This window comes from Chanodichthys erythropterus, chromosome 3 (genome assembly GCF_024489055.1).
Source record: "Chanodichthys erythropterus isolate Z2021 chromosome 3, ASM2448905v1, whole genome shotgun sequence".
Classification (NCBI taxonomy): Eukaryota; Metazoa; Chordata; class Actinopteri; order Cypriniformes; family Xenocyprididae; genus Chanodichthys; species Chanodichthys erythropterus.
In genome coordinates, this window is record NC_090223.1 from 48635446 (window position 1) to 48658660 (window position 23215).

The window sequence follows — 23215 nt, forward strand, 5'->3', positions numbered from 1 at the left end:
ACAGGTTTGGAACAGTATGAAGGTGAGTAAATGATTTTTGGTTGAACTATTTCTTTATGTAAAAGAAGAAAATAAGTAAAGACTGAAATGCAATGAGACCTACCACACCCAGCATATCCGAGCAGCATTAGCACTCAAAGATTTCAGTCATTGTGGGAGTCCCCTTCGATGTTCATCTCCACTGCTGATTAAATCAAACAACAAAGAATTGAAGAACAAAGTATTGATCTCAACAAAATACATTAATTTATAATATCTATCAAACAGACAGATGATGTAGTAAGCTGCAAGTTAGTATATCATGAGAAATTTAAAGGCCAGCTGACAACAGTCAAGGCCTAAGATAGACAGACAGACAGACAGACATGGATTGCAAATTATATTGCCCAAAAAAGTCACCTAAAATATCCTCACATTAACAATGCATTTACTGTACAAAAACAAAATACCTGGATTTGACGGGACTCTCCAGCATTTGTGGTAGGGCTCCTGTGCTTGACGTGAAATCAGTCAAACCTTCATCTCTGTCAACATCAACCAATTCTTGAAAATAAGTTTAGTGTTAATCTAACAACGTCCTTGAAGAAAATTCATACTGTAGAAAGTAATGCGATGAGAACAGACAACATTTCACTTGATCAACCTCAAAAAACATCACAGGCACTGTGAACTTTGCAAACGCTCCACGTTAAATCTTTCACTTATAATTCACTCTTTTAGGTGTTTATAATGATCTGGTGTGCTGGTCAACTTGTGAATATGTATTGTTTTTATTTCCATAAACACAAACTGCCTGCCCAATCTGTCCAAGGCAGTTTTTTAAAACTACACATTGTGTGTTAAAATCCTACACAACATGTGTCAAATGCTGTCAACACAGCCATGTGTGTTGTTTTTTGACACATCTGTTTTTGCAGTTCATAAACAGTCCAAACAGAAATCAGGACAGGAACTCAAGCAGACCAAGAGACAGAGAAACAGGGCAAATCTAGAGAACAACGGGTAGTGATGGGCGATTTCAAAACACTGCTTCATGAAGATTCGAAGCTTTATGAATCTTTTGTTTCGAATCAGTGATTCGGAGCGTGTGTCAAACTGCCAAAGTCACATGATTTCAGTAAACGAGGCTTCATTATGTCATTACTGTTTCGAAACGTTTAATTTCAACTACGCCACATTTGCTTCAACTGCTTCAGTGTTTCACGAAGCCTCGATCTGCCCATCACTAGAAAAAAGGGTCAAAACAGGGAAACAGATGAACAATGTTGCGCTCAGAAATGCAGTGATGACACACACAAGACTTCACAGAGAGAGACTGATAAAACCAGGCTTATTTACACAGAGTTAACAAGATTAATGAGACACAGCTGAATGTAACGGCTGTTTTGGGAAATGTAGTCCATGATAGAGTGGCAATGGTCTGGTGTGGAGTGTCCTCTGGTGACTATCAAGGGCAATCCAGCTGGTGATCATGACTGAACCCCACATTAGTGATGGGAAGTTCGGATCATTTTACTGACTCGGACTTTTGCGTCTCGTTCAACAAAATGAACGAATCTTTTTTCGAGTCATTTCGTTCATTTCGTTCATTTTAGCAAAATGTAATGAAAATGTTACGTGTTACTTCCCCAACACATCTACTACTTATGCAAACGTTGATCCCACTACAAACAATACAAAACTACAATGCTATAAGATTCAGAAATGATTAGTCCATTACCTGGGTCTTCAGTTTATGACAAGCTGATTAAGCTCACCTCACCTCTTGTCTGACAAGTCTTCAGGTTTAAGTCATTCCTTAATGACGTGACAGACAGTCCCATGATGCTAAACCAATGCATTCTGAGCCGGAAAGAGAATTGATTAGTTCATTCCATGAGTCATTCGGGTTTTGAGTCGTTCCTTAATCACGTAACAGACCCATACGCTATTTCTGACATTTCTGTCACTGTTTTTGTTACTGTTTCTTGAGGATCTGTGGTGTGTTATTATAAATAAAGCCCTGTTATAAATAAAATATTGATTAATTTATCTTTTTGACTGTCTATCTGTAAATAAACACTAGGCTATATAATAATATAATAATCCAAGCCTACAATACAAAGTATTTATAGCCTAGTTTGTTCATTTTTACTCCAATATTGAGTTTGCTGGTATAATAATTGCTTTTCCTAGGCAGACTTGACATATTGGTCTAATATATGTATAAGAAGATTGCTCAAAAAGGACATAATGACATAAATTAAAAGCAAATAACATTTTGAATTTGAATTATTAATGTTAGTTTAAAACATCAAGGTTATGATAACTTCAGCTTTAACAGTTGTAACACAAACTCAAACAAAACTGGAGAGTTAACGTTATTTACTAATAAATATAATGTGCTTGGGTCACACAGCATAGTGTATGGTATGTCACGTGATTAAGGAACGACTCAAAAACCCGAAAGACTCATAAAAAGAACTAATCAGTTCTCTTTCCGGCTCAGAATGCATTGGCTTAGTGTATGGGTTTGTCACGTGATTAAGGAACGACTCAAAACCCGAAAGACTCATGAAATGAACTAATCAATTGAATCATCAGGTGAACTACTTCTAGCAGTACAGAACCTGTAGAATATTGCACATGCGTGACTGAACGAATCACCCCCCGAGACGACTCGTTCTTCCCGAGTCACATTAAAGATTCGTTCAAAATGAACGAATCGTTCAAGAACGACACATCACTACCCCACATAGGGTGATCTTTGAACCTTTGAACAGTTGCTGTCCTTTAACTTTTTGCATTGCGCTGACTGAATGTTCACCTTGTTTGTTTCTTGTTTCCAGCAGCTCTATTACATTGTCTGTGAAATAAAAATGCACTAATGATTTACCAGAGAGAGAATGAGATCTGCTGAAAAACTTTCACATCTCATGCTTCACTGACTTTATATTGACAGATCCTCCCAAACCAGCTCTGACTGTCGAGCCACAGAGTTCAGTGTTCACTGGAGACAAAGTCACTCTGAGATGTGACATATATGCTGAAGGAGTCACTCGCTGGAGGTACTTCTGGTATGAAGGAGGTTCAGACTTTACTTCCACTGAACAACAGGAACACACATTCAGGTCTGTTTCTAAGCTTGATGCTGGTAAATACTCCTGTGAAGGAGAAGAGAGAGGAGGATCACGCAGGTCACACCGCAGTGATGAAGTTACACTGACAGTATCAAGTGAGTTTGATCATCTCTTCATAAACACACACAAATTTATCATCTTATTAATGAGTGATTTCTTTTCAGAGCAGATTTAAGTGTTTCTCCACAGAAGTAGTTGATTTTGACAGAAGGTTTTTAGGGGTAAATCACTAAACATGTGGCTCCAGTTTTCTTTTGTTTATAACTTTGAAACCTTTTAAAGGCACAAAATGTAAGATTTTTAGATTAAAATATCCTAAAACCACTAAAACAAAGTTATATATTTTGTTGACTGGTGTACTTACATTATCCCAAACATTTCCAACAATGTTTAAATCCAGTCAAATCAGCAGTTTTAAGCAGGACACGGACCGTGTCATTGTGTCACCTGTCAATGACATCATATCCGCGTTCCCCTCGATTTCCAGTTTTACTTTTGTAGAAACCATGGAAACACCAGATGCTTTAATATATTATGTTTTATTAGACAGATGAGCAACTGTTTGGATACATTTATCTAAAAAACTAACCATTGTTATATTTCTCAACACAGTCTTATTGTTTGAATCGCTTGTTTTCTTGAATTACCTCGAGTACCATGTTTTTACCATGCCTTACAGACAACACTGCTTTGTCAATAACATAATCAGAGAGCTTCTCCATCATACAATATATTTTTAAATTAATAGCATGTCATTTATCAACACAAGTCATCCAGTTTTATGAGATTTTAATATCGATCTAGATTACTGCAGTGAGCAACAAGTCTCTTACAGCAGCCACAGAGCGAACACACAGAGTAACATTATAACATTTTCAACACACTCAAATGTGTTTGTTACATGGTTAAAACAATCATACTACAGTGCTGAGTTTCCTCTCATACAACGAAAAGAGCAGAAGCGGTCGACTGCAGCATAAAAGCTCCACTGAACTGAGTCAGTGTTTTATAATCAAGTAACTGTTCATAAAATAAAATAAAAACAGCACATTTTATTATATTAAATTATTTTCATCATAATAAAGTGAAAAAGTGAAAGTGATACAAAATGTATTTACCAAATTACATTTTAAAAATGAATGATTAAGAGTTTCAAGGTCATTATTACACATTTGGCAAGTGTTTAAATCCACATTAAATCTCAATCTTAGAAATTCCTTAGCTGGATAAACATCATACATCATTTTAAAATGCACTTCTTTACATTTAGGTAGGAGGGGTTGGGAGGAAGGAAGGAAGAAGTTGTACCGCTTCTGAATTACCGATTTCCTACTGAGATGTTGAAAAATATAATCTCTTCTTATACGACCAGGATAGCTTTCCTGCACAATTTCTTATAATCTTATTTGTGTTCACTCCTTACCAATATCAGTTATTTTGCCTAAATTAAGATATAAAAATATGCTTAAAAAAAAAAAAAAAAACTTTTAACATACCAATCATTGGTAAAGGAACACTAATAACTTTCATATCATCTTTTTTCTCAAAGTTATAATTGAATTTGGTAAATAAATCACAATAACTCCAAAAACATCCATTCTTATCCATCATGTGCAACAAACACCTCTTTTCCACCAATCCTCAAAACAAAGATTTTCTTTGAATTCTTATTGAATATAGATTTGTCTGTCCATTTATGTGAGCAGATGCCAGGTTTGGTGACAGCACCACCTACTGATCAGAAACAATACCAGTTTATCCAACACTATCATCTACTGTAGATCATTTTAAATGTTCATGTAAACTGCTGCAGCTGCACAACACTTTGTTGAATGGTGTGTCTCTGTGACTGCTAGTGTAGATGTTGGTGCTGTGACACTGTGGGTCGAGCTCTAGATCATTAACACAAAGATTGTGGGTTTGAACCTGTATTGTCTTTTATGTTTTTGCATTGTCCATAATGTTGGCCTTTTCGACCCTGTAATGTTTCTTACATTGTCTATGAAATCAAAATATATTAATAATTTACCAGTGAGAGAATGAGATCATCTGTTGAAAACATTTCAGAACTCATGCTCCCAAATTCACCTCACTTCATGTTATCAGAGAACTGGGGTTACATCAGTAACCTAACATTGTCTTTCTAACAATCATTCAGTATCTCACTATGGGATATAGACAACTCCAGTATTGCCGAATCAAAGCTCCCGACGGAGGTGAAAACAGAATAATATGAGAAATTCGCCCTTTAATAAAACTGCATTAAACAACCGGACTACTCACTCCCAGGACTGAGTGGGTCAGAGAGGGTTCTGTCACGTCCAGTCTATAAAAACGAGCAAAAGTGTGCGGAGATGACCAGCTGGGTGCCACGCAAATTTCTTGAATAGAGATTACTCTAAACAGGGCCCAGGAAGTAGCCATGCCTCTAGAGTGTGCTCGTTGTCCTATTGGGGGCTTTAAATTCACATTATTGTAACATAACATGTTCACTCACCTTTTTTCTGTAGTGAGAGCAAGTAACAGAGCCATCTTTAAAGCGAGTAGCTTCAAGGCAATTTTATCAACGGGCTCGAAAGTGTCTTTTGAGAGCACGTTCAGAACCACGGACAAATCCCAGGACGGGACCAGCAGCTTCGATACTGGGTGTAACCGAAGTGCCCCTCTCATAAATCGACAGACGAGAGGGTGCTGGCCAATATGACATGCCGAGATAGCAGACAGATAAAGCTTAACCGTAGAAAAGTCTCTGCCCTTATCTAGAAGGTCCTGTAAAAAAACCAGCACATCCGAAACTGAACACAAGAAAGTAATGATGTTCCTATATGCGCACCAACCCTCAAACACCCTCCATTTAACATTATATAAAGAACGCGTTGAGGCAGCCCTCGCGTTTTGAATTGTCTCAGTCACTTTCGGAGGTAACCCAGCTGCATTCAGGTTTAGCCTCTCACGGGCCAGGCCCAGAGAGTTAGTTTCTGAGGGGAGGGGTGAAATATTTCCCCCTGTGCTTGTGAGCGGAGATCCCTGCGCGCTGGTAATGGCCATGGCTGGTCGTAGAGCAGTAGCACAATCTCGGCAACCCAAAGTCTCCCCGGCCAGTATGGCTCAATCAGAATCATTACATGTTTGCGTTCCCGAACCCTCCGTAGTGTCGGCTTGATCAGGCTCAACGGAGGGAACGCGTAAACTAAACACGTCTGGCCACTCGTGGGCTAGAGCATCCACACCCAACTGTGTCAACAGGGGACATTGCGTGTCTTTGCGCAATGCGAAGAGATCTACAGCGGCCTGGTAACACTGTCAGTAGTTCTAGAAAATTGATGTGCTTCTCTCTCAGTGCAGGAGACCAAACTCCCCTCACTGTTCTGCTCTGTACTGACACTGTTGAGGCCATCAGACCCAGCAGTCGAAGACACATTCCGAAAGCGACTAAAGTCCCTCGTTGAAAGAGGGAGAGGCAGCTGAGAAATGTCTTGATGCGTTCCTCTGATAGGGACGCGCGAAACATCACTGAATTCAACCTGAGACCCAAGTAGACTATTTCCTGTGAAGGATTTAGACAACTCTTCGTCTCGTTTATCTTGAGACCTAATCTCTCCAGATGCGTCACTAGTGTGTATGTATCGCTCTCCGCCTGCCGCGGGGACGGCGCGCAGATGAGCAGATCATCCAGATATGATGAAACTCTGACTCCTCCGTTCCTTAACGACGTCAGAGCTGATAAGCGAACCTCAAATATTTCCTGTGAGCAGGAAAAATATCTATGTGAAAATATGCATCCTGGAGGTCCACTGAGGTGAACCAATCCCCTTGATGAATACTTTGACACAAAGTTCTGAGCGAAACCATTTTGAATTTGTATTTTCTGAGGTGTTTGTTGAGGACCCGTAAATCTAAAATGGGACGGAGACCTCCCCATCGTTTGGGAATCACAAAATAACGGGAGTAGAAGCCCATCTGGCTTTCCTCAGTTAGAATCACTCTTATCACTCCTTTTCTTGTTAAAGAGGATATTTCTTCCTCTAAAATCTGAGCTGCTTCCCCTTGGGCCACTGAAATTAGCACTCCATTGAACACAGGAGGTTTTACAGCAAATTGAAGTCTGTATCCTCTGTCTATCGTGGTTAAACCCAGGGATGAACTGCAAATGCACCAGTTCTCCGCCTGAGCAGCGAGTGATACTTGCTCACTAGTGATACTGTGGCACACTCTAGTGGTGAAAGAGGGAAATAACGCTCCAGTTATATTTATATTTTTTGTGATTGTTTTATTCTTTTGTGATATTTTTTATTTGGTAACACTTTACAATACTGGTGCACTAATATGCATTAATTCATGCTTAACAAATACACAGATAATCATGTGTTAAATTATATGACTCATGAAGAAATAAACCATTAATTAATGATTACTGCATCAGCAAATAATAAAGTTTCTATATGATTAATATATTAAGTAATATATGAATTGTTATTAATTAAATGTGTCAATGCATTAATTCCTTAATAGCATATTTTATTAACTAAAAGTGTAAGTTAAAAGTTGTCTGCTTTAATTAATCATTAACTAATGATTTGAAAATGTATCATTATGTTATGACTTTACTTGTTGAGGCTCAAGACTATTAACTAATTGTTAAGTAATATGTCATTAATGGGTTTTGACAGTTGCACATGCAGTGAGTGTAACGTCAGAGAATGTTTGAAGGATGGGTAAGTTGGGCTGCACACAAATATCAGCACACCAGAATCTGAACTACTGACCGCTGTTACACTGTGTTTAAACTGAATGTGACCATTATTGAGTCATGCCACAACAGCTGTTTACATGACAGACCATTGCAAGTCCATTTGTCCTTCATAACAGAAGTGACTTTTTGTTGTGTTGTGTCCAGTGTAGCATCACTATCACTGATTATAATGGGTTCTATTGTCTTTGTCTGGTCTTTAACATGTGTGTTACTGTTTGTCACTGTGTGTTACGAAATAGCAGCGCCTGGCCACATGTTCTCAGTGTTCCACCTCTGAATCCTAGACCTCAAGCTTAACCTGACACATTCCTGTGCCATGAACAACAAGGATCTGGGTGCAGCAGTTCATCTGGTACAGTGGAATCACAGTTGTAGATAGTTGGAAATTGAAATCCACGGCCTCGTGTAGATGTCAAATCCATAATGACATATTACACTGCGTTCCAAATTATTATGCAAGTGACATATCAGTAAGATTTCAGTACAATAAACATTCAGATTTTAGTTTTTCTAAGAAAATGTTTGTTTGTTTATTTATCCATGTCTTTTTAGATAACTGGTATCAATCTCAGGCAAAATAATTTGCCAGGTCTATGGAAACCCTACTTAGAGGTTGTTCCACATTATTAAGCAAGTCACAGTTCTCATGCAATATGAGGAGGAAGAAAGATCTTTCTGAAGATGAAAAGCATGAAATGTTGCAATGTTGTGCAAAAGGCATGAAAACAACTAATATTGTGAAAACTAAATGGAGATTATTAAATTATCATAAGATTTGTGAGTGATTTAGAGCACAGCAGAACTTGAAGCTGCTGGTGTCTCTGGAGTCTCAATAAGCTCTCCATGTAGGCTGGCAGTTGTGCGTAAAGATGCATTTTAGCCACCACTAACCAAACCTCACTAAGAGAAACATTAACAGTGGGTGTAGAAATACATTTTCAAACAGTTTTATTAGTGTGGTGGTTTTTTTGTTTTTTGTTTGTTTGTTTGTTTGTTTGTTTGTTTGTTTGTTTTTTGCAGCATGGTATAGTGCATAGTGCATTGTATTTCAGAAGGCACTATCCTCCTTTTTATACTATAGCTGAAAATGGCCAGTTATGAACTCTACATATCATGCAAAAGTCCTTTTAATACCCTCAGAGACCCTAAAGGGACCTTCCATCTCACTTCCCAATAATCCAGCCCAAATCATCACCCACCAGCTCCTTGCTGACGTCGCAGTCTTGTTGGAACGTGGTGGACATTCACCAACCATCCAGAAATCCATCCATTTAGACCATCCATTGTAGTACAGCATTAGTCAGTGAATAAAACTATTTAAAAAATGAGTCTTCATGTATTTCTAAACCCACTGTAAATGTTTCTCTTTGTGAGGTTTGGTTAGGGGTGGCTGAAATGCATCTTTACGCACAACTGCCAGCCTGCATGGAGAGCTTCTCGAGACTCCAGAGACACCAGGAACATGGACCATTTTCCCGTGAACACTGGTCTTTGAACTGTCCATACAAACACATTGCACATTTAAATTCCTTCTCCATTTCCCCACGGGAGAGAGAAAGGAATCGTCTTAAAGGGATGGGTCAGAGAAGCCCTGAGTGCTGTCTCCAACCCTTCTTGTTGCCAAACTGATGTCTCAGGTCGACCGCCTGTTTTTGTTCCCCTGAGGGGTGGCCGACCGGTGTTTCACTGCTGCAGCTGCGAACGACTGTTTTGGTTTCACAAAACCGGCTTTGACCCGCGCATCCTGGCTGTTGTGGTGGAGCAGGACGGGAAGGTTGATATTCAGAATTACATCCTCTACCTGAAGGCCTGAAATTCGGATGGCTCGGGTGATAAGGGCGAGCTGCCGGCTTTCTGGGGAGACAGACCTCGAATGCTTCTCCCTCTTTTTTCCGCAGGTCACATTGCTGACGCATTGCTGTTACCGTTGCACCGAACATGGCCTTTGGATCGATAGGGGCATCCGAAAACTCCACTTTTTCCACCCAGCCATAGCGATCTCTCTCCCACAACTGCTAAGAAAATACTCCGACCGCAACTTTGAACTGCTCCGCCGGACGTGCGCAGGTTTAAATCTGCAATGACGCATATCTCCTCCCAGAGAAATGGGTTGGGAGAACCGGAGTCCAGTTCAAAGCATGGACGGCCAGTGCAGAAGATTTATAAAACTTTTGAAAAACAGAGGCGGCGAAGTGCTCTGTTTTCCCTGGCAGCGAGGCCCCGGCTGAAGAGAGCGCTGCCCTGTGACTCGGATCCAAATGATTCACCACAGATGATTCTACAGGGGGAGGATCCGCCATCCCCAAATCCTCCATTCCCTGAACATCTAGTCTCGAGAAGCCCTTATCAGGTACTCGTGGGAAAAAGGCTTATACTAAAAATAAGGTTTATACTAAAAAAACTGCCTCGCTGGAGGGAGACGTGACGGAAGTCTCTTTCCATCATACAGGTCTGGTTGGGATGGCCAGTCGATCGACAGTCTATCCGCGGCCCTGCGACAGATCTCCAGTAGATCTTGTATCCATCTGCACAGGGGAGGGTGAGCTCTCATCCTGTGCATTCGGCGGACGCGACTGCATCAGGGGAAGAATAACATCTTCATCATCCTCTTCCTCGAGGATGGTCGAAAATACTTCATCATCGTCATTTTCCTCTCCCGCTAACGGATCTTCAAACAGCGAGGGAAGGACGGGTGACACCTTCTCCATCATCTCACCACAGGAGCTGGAAGCCAGTGGACAATCCATCAGTTCCTCTCTGGGTTGAGCAGAGAGCCATGGGTCCGACTTCCCAGCTACTGCAATGCGAAGCCTTTGCTTCCGGGGTTTTAACCGAGAACATCACGAAATGAGGACAGCCCTCGGGGTTGGACAGCGCTGCCTGAGCGTGTTTAGCACACAAGCAGGAGATGCAGAGACCGTGTGAATCCTTCGCAGAAATCCACATTCCGCACGCACACGGATGAGGAGGACGGCCTTTTCCTCCTCCTGCACTGTCTTCGTAAGGTTAGCCCACCACAACATGACAACTAGTACGGAGCTCTGCTGCGATAGAGAGCTCTTTTCCTAGTTTTTGGTGCGTGGTAAGCGTGCCAAAAACTTGGAAAAATAAATAGAAAAACTTAAAGCAGAAAAATCAGCTTGACACGTTAGTTATCTTACTCTAAGTGGCAAGTCACTCAACACACACAAGTTTAACATGTTATTAATGAGTGATTTGCTTCTTCACATTAAGATACTTTTTTAAACCAAAATTGTCTCACAAGATTTTCAATGAGTCTCAGGCCCCATTTACACGTACGTTACATGGTTATTTTGAAAAAACATTTCCCTTCGTTTGCGCCCTTCGTTTACACGCAAACGGAGAATTCGCCTCTGAAAACGAGTCTTTCTAAAAACTCAGGCCAGAGTGGAGATTTTGAAAATCTTCATTTGCACGTTTGTATGTAAACTGAGACAAACGGGTGTTTAGGCAGCCAACGTCACAGTATGCGCCAGAGCTCGCACCTACGTCAAAAGTGCGACCTAAGTTTACATGTGATCATGGAAGCGTTCAGAGTAGCAGTCGCATTTATGTTGGTGCAAACTCTTCTCATGTGTTATTCGTTGCTATTTATTATGGAAGCCCATTTTTCACCACAGTTGAGTAAAAAAATATAATTCTGTAAGTAATAATAATGAGAAAGTTTCTCATAATTATGACTTAGTATCTCATTATATTGAGAAAGTTTCTCATAATAATGACTTAGTATGTCAGAATAATGAGAAAATTTCTCGTAATTATGACTTATTTTCTCGTAATAATGACTTAGTATCTCATAATAATGAGAAACTTTCTCGTAATAATGACTTAGTTTCTCATAATTATGAGAATTTTTTTACAGTCTATGGTGAAGACACGTCCTGATTCTGCCCCTGATTGGGTAATACTCGCTGCCATCATGGTTTGATTGGTTTGTTTCAGGTTCACGGGCCGTGAAACACGGCCAATCAGAGTCAGAGGAGGGCGGGACGCCGCCTCGCCGGTTCTCTCCTGAGGCAGATAGTGTAATGTTTTATTTTTTTTTATCACCTCAAGTTTTGGATTGATAACGTTAGATTTCATATGCTGCCTATTAAGAAATAATGTTAACCCTTTGAGCGGTACGGTCCCACATATGGGATTTTTATTTCAGTGCCCCTGGGCGTACTGTACCACATATGGGATTTCGAACGTTCAGCGACGTCACATAACTGCCAGATTCAAACTGTGCTTTCGCGCTCTGGCTGAGAGACGGACGCGCGCAGCTCTTGTCATATATCACAGCTATGCAGTGTTTTCAGCCACATAATGTTTCTTTTAAGGTTTTAGACATTTAAATACGCATAAGCACCATTAAAACAATACATTTAGAGTTTATAAAATACACACTGATGTCAGACATCAGCGGAAGCAGCAATAACAGTGAATTCAAATATAATATATTCATATCAGACACACATAATGGGCCTAAGTAACTATAAAGTTTACTCTATTATTCTTCCAGTTCACCAGCCACTTACTTGCATATATTTCGGGAGAAACTGATGAATTCACCTGCTGTAAATCCGACTGACAGGACTCTGTGAACTGCAGCGCAAACTAAGATGGCGGCGCCCATCTCACATTATAGATCAAGAAAAAGACCATTTATAAAGGTTTTAAAACAACAAAACACACTCACTTACACATATTTGAAAATCGGAATATCATATAGTTGATGACATAGTAAGCAATTTTGCGAATATTTTAAATAAAAAAGGAAAAACTAAATAATAGCGATCCATCTGTCATGCAGTGTTATTGTGGCTGCGTTCAGCTCTTGTGACACGCATGACGCGTCGCTATGGAAACATTAAAGGCAAACGTTCTAAAATAACGGTCGCCTTAAAGGTGCTAAAGAGGATGTTTTGTTTTATACATTTTTGCAATATTACTTGAAATATTAATATACATCATCTGTGCACGAGGTAGGGCCTTAAAAACATCAGCCAATCGTTTACGCGATCATCGCGTAAACGATTGGCCCTCTGGCTTGTCAATCACTGCCGTGACGTTCCTTGTGAGAGACGTGCGCGGCTGCACGCTCCAGTAACTTTCCACACTCCACAGGCGCAGCATGCAATGTTTTTGTCCGGAGACAGGAGTAACAACTGCAGATTATGAGTTACCTGCAGTGAGTCCGACATAATGAATCCACTGACACGACACAGCGAATGCCAGTGGTAAACACTCGTGTTCCAATTCACCTTATTCCGCCACGCCCATTTTTAATTCTCCGCTCTTCCGCATTTTGTCATCCGACTTCCGCTAAACTGACTCGGCACATCCGGTAGCTAGATCAGTAATTAAAAGATTTATAGCGAGCTATAATTTAGAGAAATGACAAATAACGTTAATGCAGTAAATGTTTCAAATTGGGAGCACGGAGAAAACTTTATACGACGATCACTGTTAACGGCCGTAACTGGTAGACGATATGAAGAAGTGGCCAGAGTAAACCATGGGACTGTCAGGAGTTGATGGAGCAGCATGTTGAGGGTGTAGGTGAAGACGACTGGAATTATTTTAAATCAGTTTTGTTAAAGATAACTTTGTGATTTGTATTTTAGAAAATGTGTAATTTAATAAGTTGTGATAAAATCAGTCGTAAGAGTGTTTGTTGTTATCAGGAAGCTAGACACCTTTTACTGACCTTCATGTAGAGATAATGTTTCACCATTTAATTTTCATATGCAATAAACCAAGATAGAATTAATTTGCAAACTTGACATGACTTATTCTATTTAAATCAGAATACTTCATCCCTTTAAATTGTAAGAGCTCACATTATATGGTTTTATTAAAAAGATACTGACAGCTAACATCTGGCCACATTGTAAAGATAAAAAAAAAAACATCACATATGATCATATTGTAAAGGTTTATAGAAATAATTTTAAGATAGACAACATTTGGTCATATTGTAAAGCTTCATAAAAATATCTACATACACTATTTACACTGATTAGTTAAAGCAAAACCACAGCACAGACAAACATACCTAAAATCAACATTTATTCATCCTCTACATCAGAAATTATGTTGCTCAGAAGGGTAAAATGGGCAAATTCTCTAAATGATCAATTTTAGGGGTGAGGTTAATTTGAACTGTTGTAAGAAAGGATTTTGAAGATTTTCAGTCATATGACCCATGTACATTAGCGATGCACCTGGTGTTGGTGGTGTCTTCAGAGAGTTGCGTGCATCTCTTGGTGAATGCTGGAATGACAAGTTTCACCTTCCTTTGATATTCAACAGTGTTTTGATCTGTCTGCATTGACAACATTGTATGCGAACTGAACTTATTTGGATGATGACATCACTGTTTACTCCAGTGCTGATATAGATAAATGTAGGAGGCTTCAGATTGAGATGTGATTTTGAAGTGTAGTTGTGGTCAGAGACAGATGGATCCTCCCAGTGTGTTTCTGCATCACAGTTCAGGGTATGTGGATGTGATCATCCTCACACTTCACTGACGCTCATCGATGCATCTGTGGAAATAATATAACCATACACATTTTTTTTTACATTAGTAATTATTGATCATGAGAATTAATATAAGATTGCACTCATACTTTAACAGAACAGTGTGAGAGAGATTCATTAAAAACAAGACAGTATTTACACAATCTCTAACTCTAGTGTTAATAGTTAGGTCAATATCAATATGAGAGATGTAGCTAGCTGGCCTGCTATCACCTGCAATCTCTATAAATTACAGGAATGATGTAAGTAACTTAAGCTCTTATTAAACTATAATGTACCACAATCCTATCTTAAATATGTAAAATTGTACTATCTTACATATGAAATATATAGGTGGCAATTGTAATAATGCAAGATTCGTTGTATTTTGTGAACTGCTCTTTACTGATCTTAACTGTATTCATAGAAGGGACTTCACAAATCTAACGTTAGGTTAACATGTACATGGCTAGCTAAGTTAGCTTACCTGAATCTGACAACCTCCCATAGGAAAAAAAATATTGCTCAGTGGTTGCTTTTCCTAAGCTCATGAGACTTAGTTGTGATTCTCATATATCTCTCATTTCAGTATCAGCAGTGTTTCAGATGTGTCTCCTAAATTTCCTAAGGAGAAATAAAAATAGGCACAAATGAGACATGAGTCAAAAAGAAAAGAGTCAAAACTGAGAATGTGGTGTGAGAGACATGGGAGATCTCTTTATTATCGCTCTGTTATCTCTTTCAAGGCTCCATCAGAGAAATATTTTATTGCTCAGATGTTGCTCTTTCTGACCTCAGGATACCAAGTAGTGATTCTCGTATATCTCTCATTTTGGTATCAAAATTGTTTCAGATGTTTCTCCTAAAATTCTGTAGGAGAAATAAGAATAGACACAAATGAGACATGAGAAATATCTGAGAGAAAATGAGTTAAAACTGAGATTTTGGTGGAACAAAATAGAACATCTCATTATTGTCTTTCTGTAGTCTCTTTCAAGACTCCATTATTTTATTGCTCAGAGGTTGCTCTTTTTAAGCTCATGAGACTTAGTTGTGATTCTCAAATATCTCTCATTGTAGTATCAACACTGTCTCAGATGTTTCTCCTAAAATGCCTTAAGAGAAATAAAAGTAGACACAACTGAGACATGAGAAAGTTCTGAGAGAAAATGAGAAATAAGAAATCTCTTTATTGTAAAAATGTTCAGAAGGTTTTTTTTTTTGTTTTGTTTTTTTTGGTGACATTGTTTTTTTTTACCTTTAATGGACAGGACAGTAGGATGGGAGAGGTGAGAAGGGAACAGGAGATGGAAAGTACCTTTAGCTGGGATTCGAACTCGTGCTGTCTGAGGAGCTTCTGTGTCTCAATGCTGATGTGCTGTCCACAAGGCTATGGCTCTGACAGAGCTTTCTCTAAGTTTGGGACACTAAGAGCTGATTATTCTGTTACATGTCTCATTTAGGTATCAGCTTTGTCTTTTGGTGCCAGCTGCATTATCTTAGCATAGTTGCATTTTAACTTAGGAACTAGTTTGACTAAGTAGCAGTTAACCAAAGGGCAGTCAGTCTTAATTTCCTGATTCAAATTAAACAGATATACCTTTTTATGCAACTTATTTTAAATGTTATTACCAGGCTTGAAGTTTTTTTTTTTTAAATTAAATGACAAATTTTTTAAGACTATTCTAAGAAGTTTTTGCAACCAGCCCCAGATGTCTTCAATTTTATTTTAGGAGAAACATGTTAAATTTTAAATTTTTACTAATATTGTAAATACTGAAACTATTATTTAAATAGCATTATACCTTGCATAATATGAATATAAAGGGATACTCATTTAAATTTATCTTCAATACCCAGCATTGTATATGCAGTGCATATTCCAAACAAGGGATTAGACAAGTGTGAGATGTTTAGGCTAAGATAGATACTTTCTTTTTAAACAAATTTAATAATGAACCAGTTCCTCATTTCTTCATTTAACATTGTAAAGTTTGCCTTGTACAACCCATTTTGCATGCATGAAAATATTGGTCATGTTTTCCTCTGTTAAGTAATTGTGCAACAAAACTAAACTTCAAATATGAGAATGCGTGTATTGTGCTTGATTGAAATGGAATGAGATAGAAGCTACCCAAAGGGGAGAAAAAACGTTTAACATCTCAAATGTTTCTGCTAGACATAAATGAGGTTAAATTAATATCAAATGGAGACTTTTGCTTTAGTCTCCTGCTTCTCACACTTGTCTCCTGAGACAAAATCTCTACACTCTCACAATGGCCTTCTTTTTTTAAGTTTTAGAAGAGATCTCAGTAACATCACACACTATGCTCAGACTTTTCTCCTCAGCTAGAGACTCAGGAGCTCTCACATTTGTCTCCTCTTAAAGAGATCTCAGTAACATCACACACTACGCTCAGACTTTTCTCCTCAGCTAGAGACTCAGGAGCTCTCACATTTGTCTTCTCTTAAAGAGATCTCAGTAACATCACACACTACGCTCAGACTTTTCTCCTCAGCTAGAGACTCAGGAGCTCTCACATTTGTCTCCTCTTAAAGAGATCTCAGTAACATCACACACTACGCTCAGACTTTTCTCCTCAGCTAGAGACTCAGGAGCTCTCACATTTGTCTCCTCTTAAAGAGATCTCAGTAACATCACACACTACGCTCAGACTTTTCTCCTCAGCTAGAGACTCAGGAGCTCTCACATTTGTCTCCTCTTAAAGAGATCTCAGTAACATCACACACTACGCTCAGACTTTTCTCCTCAGCTAGAGACTCAGGAGCTCTCACATTTGTCTTCTCTTAAAGAGATCTCAGTAACATCACACACTACGCTCAGACTTTTCTCCTCAGCTAGAGACTCAGGAGCTCTCACATTTGTCTCCTCTTAAAGAGATCTCAGTAACATCACACACTACGCTCAGACTTTTCTCCTCAGCTAGAGACTCAGGAGCTCTCACATTTGTCTCCTCTTAAAGAGATCTCAGTAACATCACACACTACGCTCAGACTTTTCTCCTCAGCTAGAGACTCAGGAGCTCTCACATTTGTCTCCTAAAACTTTAAGAGGAGACAAATGTGAGAGCTCCTGAGCCAAATGTGAAAAGAGATCTCAGCAACATCACACACTACGCTCAGACTTTTCTCCTCAGCTAGAGACTCAGGAGCTCTCACATTTGTCTCCTCTTAAAGAGATCTCAGTAACATCACACACTACGCTCAGACTTTTCTCCTCAGCTAGAGACTCAGGAGCTCTCACATTTGTCTCCTCTTAAAGAGATCTCAGTAACATCACACACTACGCTCAGACTTTTCTCCTCAGCTAGAGACTCAGGAGCTCTCACATTTGTCTCCTCTTAAAGAGATCTCAGTAACATCACACACTACGCTCAGACTTTTCTCCTCAGCTAGAGACTCAGGAGCTCTCACATTTGTCTCCTCTTAAAGAGATCTCAGCAACATCACACACTGTCCTCAGACTTTTCTCCTCAGCTAGAGACTCAGGAGCTCTCACATTTGTCTTCTCTTAAAGAGATCTCAGTAACATCACACACTACGCTCAGACTTTTCTCCTCAGCTAGAGACTCAGGAGCTCTCACATTTGTCTCCTCACATTTGGCTCAGGAGCTCTCACATTTGTCTCCTCTTAAAGTTTTAGAAGAGATCTCAGTAACATCACACACTACACTCAGACTTTTCTCCTCAGCTAGAGACTCAGGAGCTCTCACATTTGTCTCCTCTTAAAGAGATCTCAGTAACATCACACACTACGCTCAGACTTTTCTCCTCAGCTAGAGACTCAGGAGCTCTCACATTTGTCTCCTCTTAAAGAGATCTCAGCAACATCACACACTGTCCTCAGACTTTTCTCCTCAGCTAGAGACTCAGGAGCTCTCACATTTGTCTTCTCTTAAAGAGATCTCAGTAACATCACACACTACGCTCAGACTTTTCTCCTCAGCTAGAGACTCAGGAGCTCTCACATTTGTCTCCTCACATTTGGCTCAGGAGCTCTCACATTTGTCTCCTCTTAAAGTTTTAGAAGAGATCTCAGTAACATCACACACTACGCTCAGACTTTTCTCCTCAGCTAGAGACTCAGGAGCTCTCACATGTGTCTCCTCTTAAAGAGATCTCAGTAACATCACACACTACGCTCAGACTTTTCTCCTCAGCTAGAGACTCAGGAGCTCTCACATTTGGCTCCTCACATTTGGCTCAGGAGCTCTCACATTTGGCTCCTCACATTTGGCTCAGGAGCTCTCACATTTGGCTCCTCTTAAAGTTTTAGAAGAGATCTCAGTAACATCACACACTACACTCAGACTTTTCTCCTCAGCTAGAGACTCAGGAGCTCTCACATGTGTCTCCTCTTAAAGAGATCTCAGTAACATCACACACTACGCTCAGACTTTTCTCCTCAGCTAGAGACTCAGGAGCTCTCACATTTGGCTCCTCACATTTGGCTCAGGAGCTCTCACATGTGTCTCCTCTTAAAGAGATCTCAGTAACATCACACACTGTGCTCAGACTTTTTTCCTCAGCTAGAGACTCAGGAGCTCTCACATTTGTCTCCTCTTAAAGAGATCTCAGTAACATCACACACTACGCTCAGACTTTTCTCCTCAGCTAGAGACTCAGGAGCTCTCACATTTGTCTCCTCTTAAAGAGATCTCAGTAACATCACACACTACGCTCAGACTTTTCTCCTCAGCTAGAGACTCAGGAGCTCTCACATTTGTCTTCTCTTAAAGAGATCTCAGTAACATCACACACTGTGCTCAGACTTTTCTCCTCAGCTAGAGACTCAGGAGCTCTCACATTTGTCTCCTCTTAAAGAGATCTCAGTAACATCACACACTACGCTCAGACTTTTCTCCTCAGCTAGAGACTCAGGAGCTCTCACATTTGTCTCCTCACATTTGGCTCAGGAGCTCTCACATTTGTCTCCTCTTAAAGTTTTAGAAGAGATCTCAGTAACATCACACACTGTGCTCAGACTTTTCTCCTCAGCTAGAGACTCAGGAGCTCTCACATTTGTCTCCTCTTAAAGTTTTAGAAGAGATCTCAGTAACATCACACACTACGCTCAGACTTTTCTCCTCAGCTAGAGACTCAGGAGCTCTCACATTTGTCTTCTCTTAAAGAGATCTCAGTAACATCACACACTACGCTCAGACTTTTCTCCTCAGCTAGAGACTCAGGAGCTCTCACATTTGTCTCCTCTTAAAGAGATCTCAGTAACATCACACACTACGCTCAGACTTTTCTCCTCAGCTAGAGACTCAGGAGCTCTCACATTTGTCTCCTCTTAAAGAGATCTCAGTAACATCACACACTGTGCTCAGACTTTTCTCCTCAGCTAGAGACTCAGGAGCTCTCACATGTGTCTCCTCTTAAAGAGATCTCAGTAACATCACACACTACGCTCAGACTTTTCTCCTCAGCTAGAGACTCAGGAGCTCTCACATTTGTCTCCTCTTAAAGAGATCTCAGTAACATCACACACTACGCTCAGACTTTTCTCCTCAGCTAGAGACTCAGGAGCTCTCACATTTGTCTCCTCTTAAAGAGATCTCAGTAACATCACACACTGTGCTCAGACTTTTCTCCTCAGCTAGAGACTCAGGAGCTCTCACATGTGTCTCCTCTTAAAGAGATCTCAGTAACATCACACACTACGCTCAGACTTTTCTCCTCAGCTAGAGACTCAGGAGCTCTCACATTTGTCTCCTCTTAAAGAGATCTCAGTAACATCACACACTACGCTCAGACTTTTCTCCTCAGCTAGAGACTCAGGAGCTCTCACATTTGTCTCCTCTTAAAGAGATCTCAGTAACATCACACACTACGCTCAGACTTTTCTCCTCAGCTAGAGACTCAGGAGCTCTCACATTTGTCTCCTCACATTTGGCTCAGGAGCTCTCACATTTGTCTCCTCTTAAAGTTTTAGAAGAGATCTCAGTAACATCACACACTACACTCAGACTTTTCTCCTCAGCTAGAGACTCAGGAGCTCTCACATTTGTCTCCTCTTAAAGAGATCTCAGTAACATCACACACTACGCTCAGACTTTTCTCCTCAGCTAGAGACTCAGGAGCTCTCACATTTGTCTCCTCTTAAAGAGATCTCAGTAACATCACACACTGTGCTCAGACTTTTCTCCTCAGCTAGAGACTCAGGAGCTCTCACATGTGTCTCCTCTTAAAGAGATCTCAGTAACATCACACACTACGCTCAGACTTTTCTCCTCAGCTAGAGACTCAGGAGCTCTCACATTTGTCTCCTCTTAAAGAGATCTCAGTAACATCACACACTACGCTCAGACTTTTCTCCTCAGCTAGAGACTCAGGAGCTCTCACATTTGTCTCCTCTTAAAGAGATCTCAGTAACATCACACACTGTGCTCAGACTTTTCTCCTCAGCTAGAGACTCAGGAGCTCTCACATGTGTCTCCTCTTAAAGAGATCTCAGTAACATCACACACTACGCTCAGACTTTTCTCCTCAGCTAGAGACTCAGGAGCTCTCACATTTGTCTCCTCTTAAAGAGATCTCAGTAACATCACACACTACGCTCAGACTTTTCTCCTCAGCTAGAGACTCAGGAGCTCTCACATTTGTCTCCTCTTAAAGAGATCTCAGCAACATCACACACTGTCCTCAGACTTTTCTCCTCAGCTAGAGACTCAGGAGCTCTCACATTTGTCTCCTCACATTTGGCTCAGGAGCTCTCACATGTGTCTCCTCTTAAAGAGATCTCAGTAACATCACACACTGTGCTCAGACTTTTCTCCTCAGCTAGAGACTCAGGAGCTCTCACATTTGTCTCCTCACATTTGGCTCAGGAGCTCTCACATTTGTCTCCTCTTAAAGAGATCTCAGTAACATCACACACTACGCTCAGACTTTTCTCCTCAGCTAGAGACTCAGGAGCTCTCACATTTGTCTCCTCACATTTGGCTCAGGAGCTCTCACATTTGTCTCCTCTTAAAGAGATCTCAGTAACATCACACACTACGCTCAGACTTTTCTCCTCAGCTAGAGACTCAGGAGCTCTCACATTTGTCTCCTCACATTTGGCTCAGGAGCTCTCACATTTGTCTCCTCTTAAAGAGATCTCAGTAACATCACACACTACGCTCAGACTTTTCTCCTCAGCTAGAGACTCAGGAGCTCTCACATTTGTCTCCTCACATTTGGCTCAGGAGCTCTCACATTTGTCTCCTCTTAAAGAGATCTCAGTAACATCACACACTACGCTCAGACTTTTCTCCTCAGCTAGAGACTCAGGAGCTCTCACATTTGTCTCCTCACATTTGGCTCAGGAGCTCTCACATGTGTCTCCTCTTAAAGAGATCTCAGTAACATCACACACTACGCTCAGACTTTTCTCCTCAGCTAGAGACTCAGGAGCTCTCACATTTGTCTCCTCTTAAAGAGATCTCAGTAACATCACACACTACGCTCAGACTTTTCTCCTCAGCTAGAGACTCAGGAGCTCTCACATTTGTCTCCTCACATTTGGCTCAGGAGCTCTCACATGTGTCTCCTCTTAAAGAGATCTCAGTAACATCACACACTACGCTCAGACTTTTCTCCTCAGCTAGAGACTCAGGAGCTCTCACATTTGTCTCCTCTTAAAGAGATCTCAGTAACATCACACACTACGCTCAGACTTTTCTCCTCAGCTAGAGACTCAGGAGCTCTCACATTTGTCTCCTCTTAAAGAGATCTCAGTAACATCACACACTACGCTCAGACTTTTCTCCTCAGCTAGAGACTCAGGAGCTCTCACATTTGTCTCCTCACATTTGGCTCAGGAGCTCTCACATGTGTCTCCTCTTAAAGAGATCTCAGTAACATCACACACTACGCTCAGACTTTTCTCCTCAGCTAGAGACTCAGGAGCTCTCACATTTGTCTCCTCTTAAAGAGATCTCAGCAACATCACACACTGTCCTCAGACTTTTCTCCTCAGCTAGAGACTCAGGAGCTCTCACATTTGTCTCCTCACATTTGGCTCAGGAGCTCTCACATGTGTCTCCTCTTAAAGAGATCTCAGTAACATCACACACTACGCTCAGACTTTTCTCCTCAGCTAGAGACTCAGGAGCTCTCACATTTGTCTCCTCACATTTGGCTCAGGAGCTCTCACATGTGTCTCCTCTTAAAGAGATCTCAGTAACATCACACACTACGCTCAGACTTTTCTCCTCAGCTAGAGACTCAGGAGCTCTCACATTTGTCTCCTCTTAAAGAGATCTCAGTAACATCACACACTACGCTCAGACTTTTCTCCTCAGCTAGAGACTCAGGAGCTCTCACATTTGTCTCCTCTTAAAGAGATCTCAGTAACATCACACACTACGCTCAGACTTTTCTCCTCAGCTAGAGACTCGGGAGCTCTCACATGTGTCTTCTCTTAAAGTTTAGATGAGATCTCAACAACTTTACAAATTGTGCAACAATAAAATAAAAAAAGTCCATAATTTCAGCTTTTAAGCCTATATTAAGATTGAAATTATGCAGAAATTAGGTTAACATTACTCTTAATTGTAGATATAATAAGAAAGTAGTACTTTCTTAAAATAGTAATGTACCAGATGCTGTTATCAGGAAAATTACTACCGGTTAGGTATTCATGCACTTTCTTTGCTGAAAGGCACATTAAATGGCTTATGACCCAATCCTTGACTAATTTGATTATTAATACATAGTATATGATAGAATTGTTTGAGTTCACATTGAGACATTTAACTTGGTATACACATTGCAAAGTTGTTGAGATCACTTTTAAAATTTAAAG

At 40.3% G+C, this 23215-nt stretch overlaps 1 protein-coding gene across 1 annotated transcript in view; it reads left to right on the top strand.

Annotated features, from left to right (window-relative positions):
- The window catches only part of LOC137004726 (immunoglobulin superfamily member 1-like), a 60784-nt gene that overhangs the window by 30421 nt on the left and 7148 nt on the right, over nt 1–23215 (top strand). The window contains exon 6 of the mRNA XM_067365319.1: nt 2942–3214. Within this exon, the coding sequence (XP_067221420.1) occupies nt 2942–3214 (273 nt within the window). The remainder of the gene's footprint in view (nt 1–2941; nt 3215–23215) is intronic.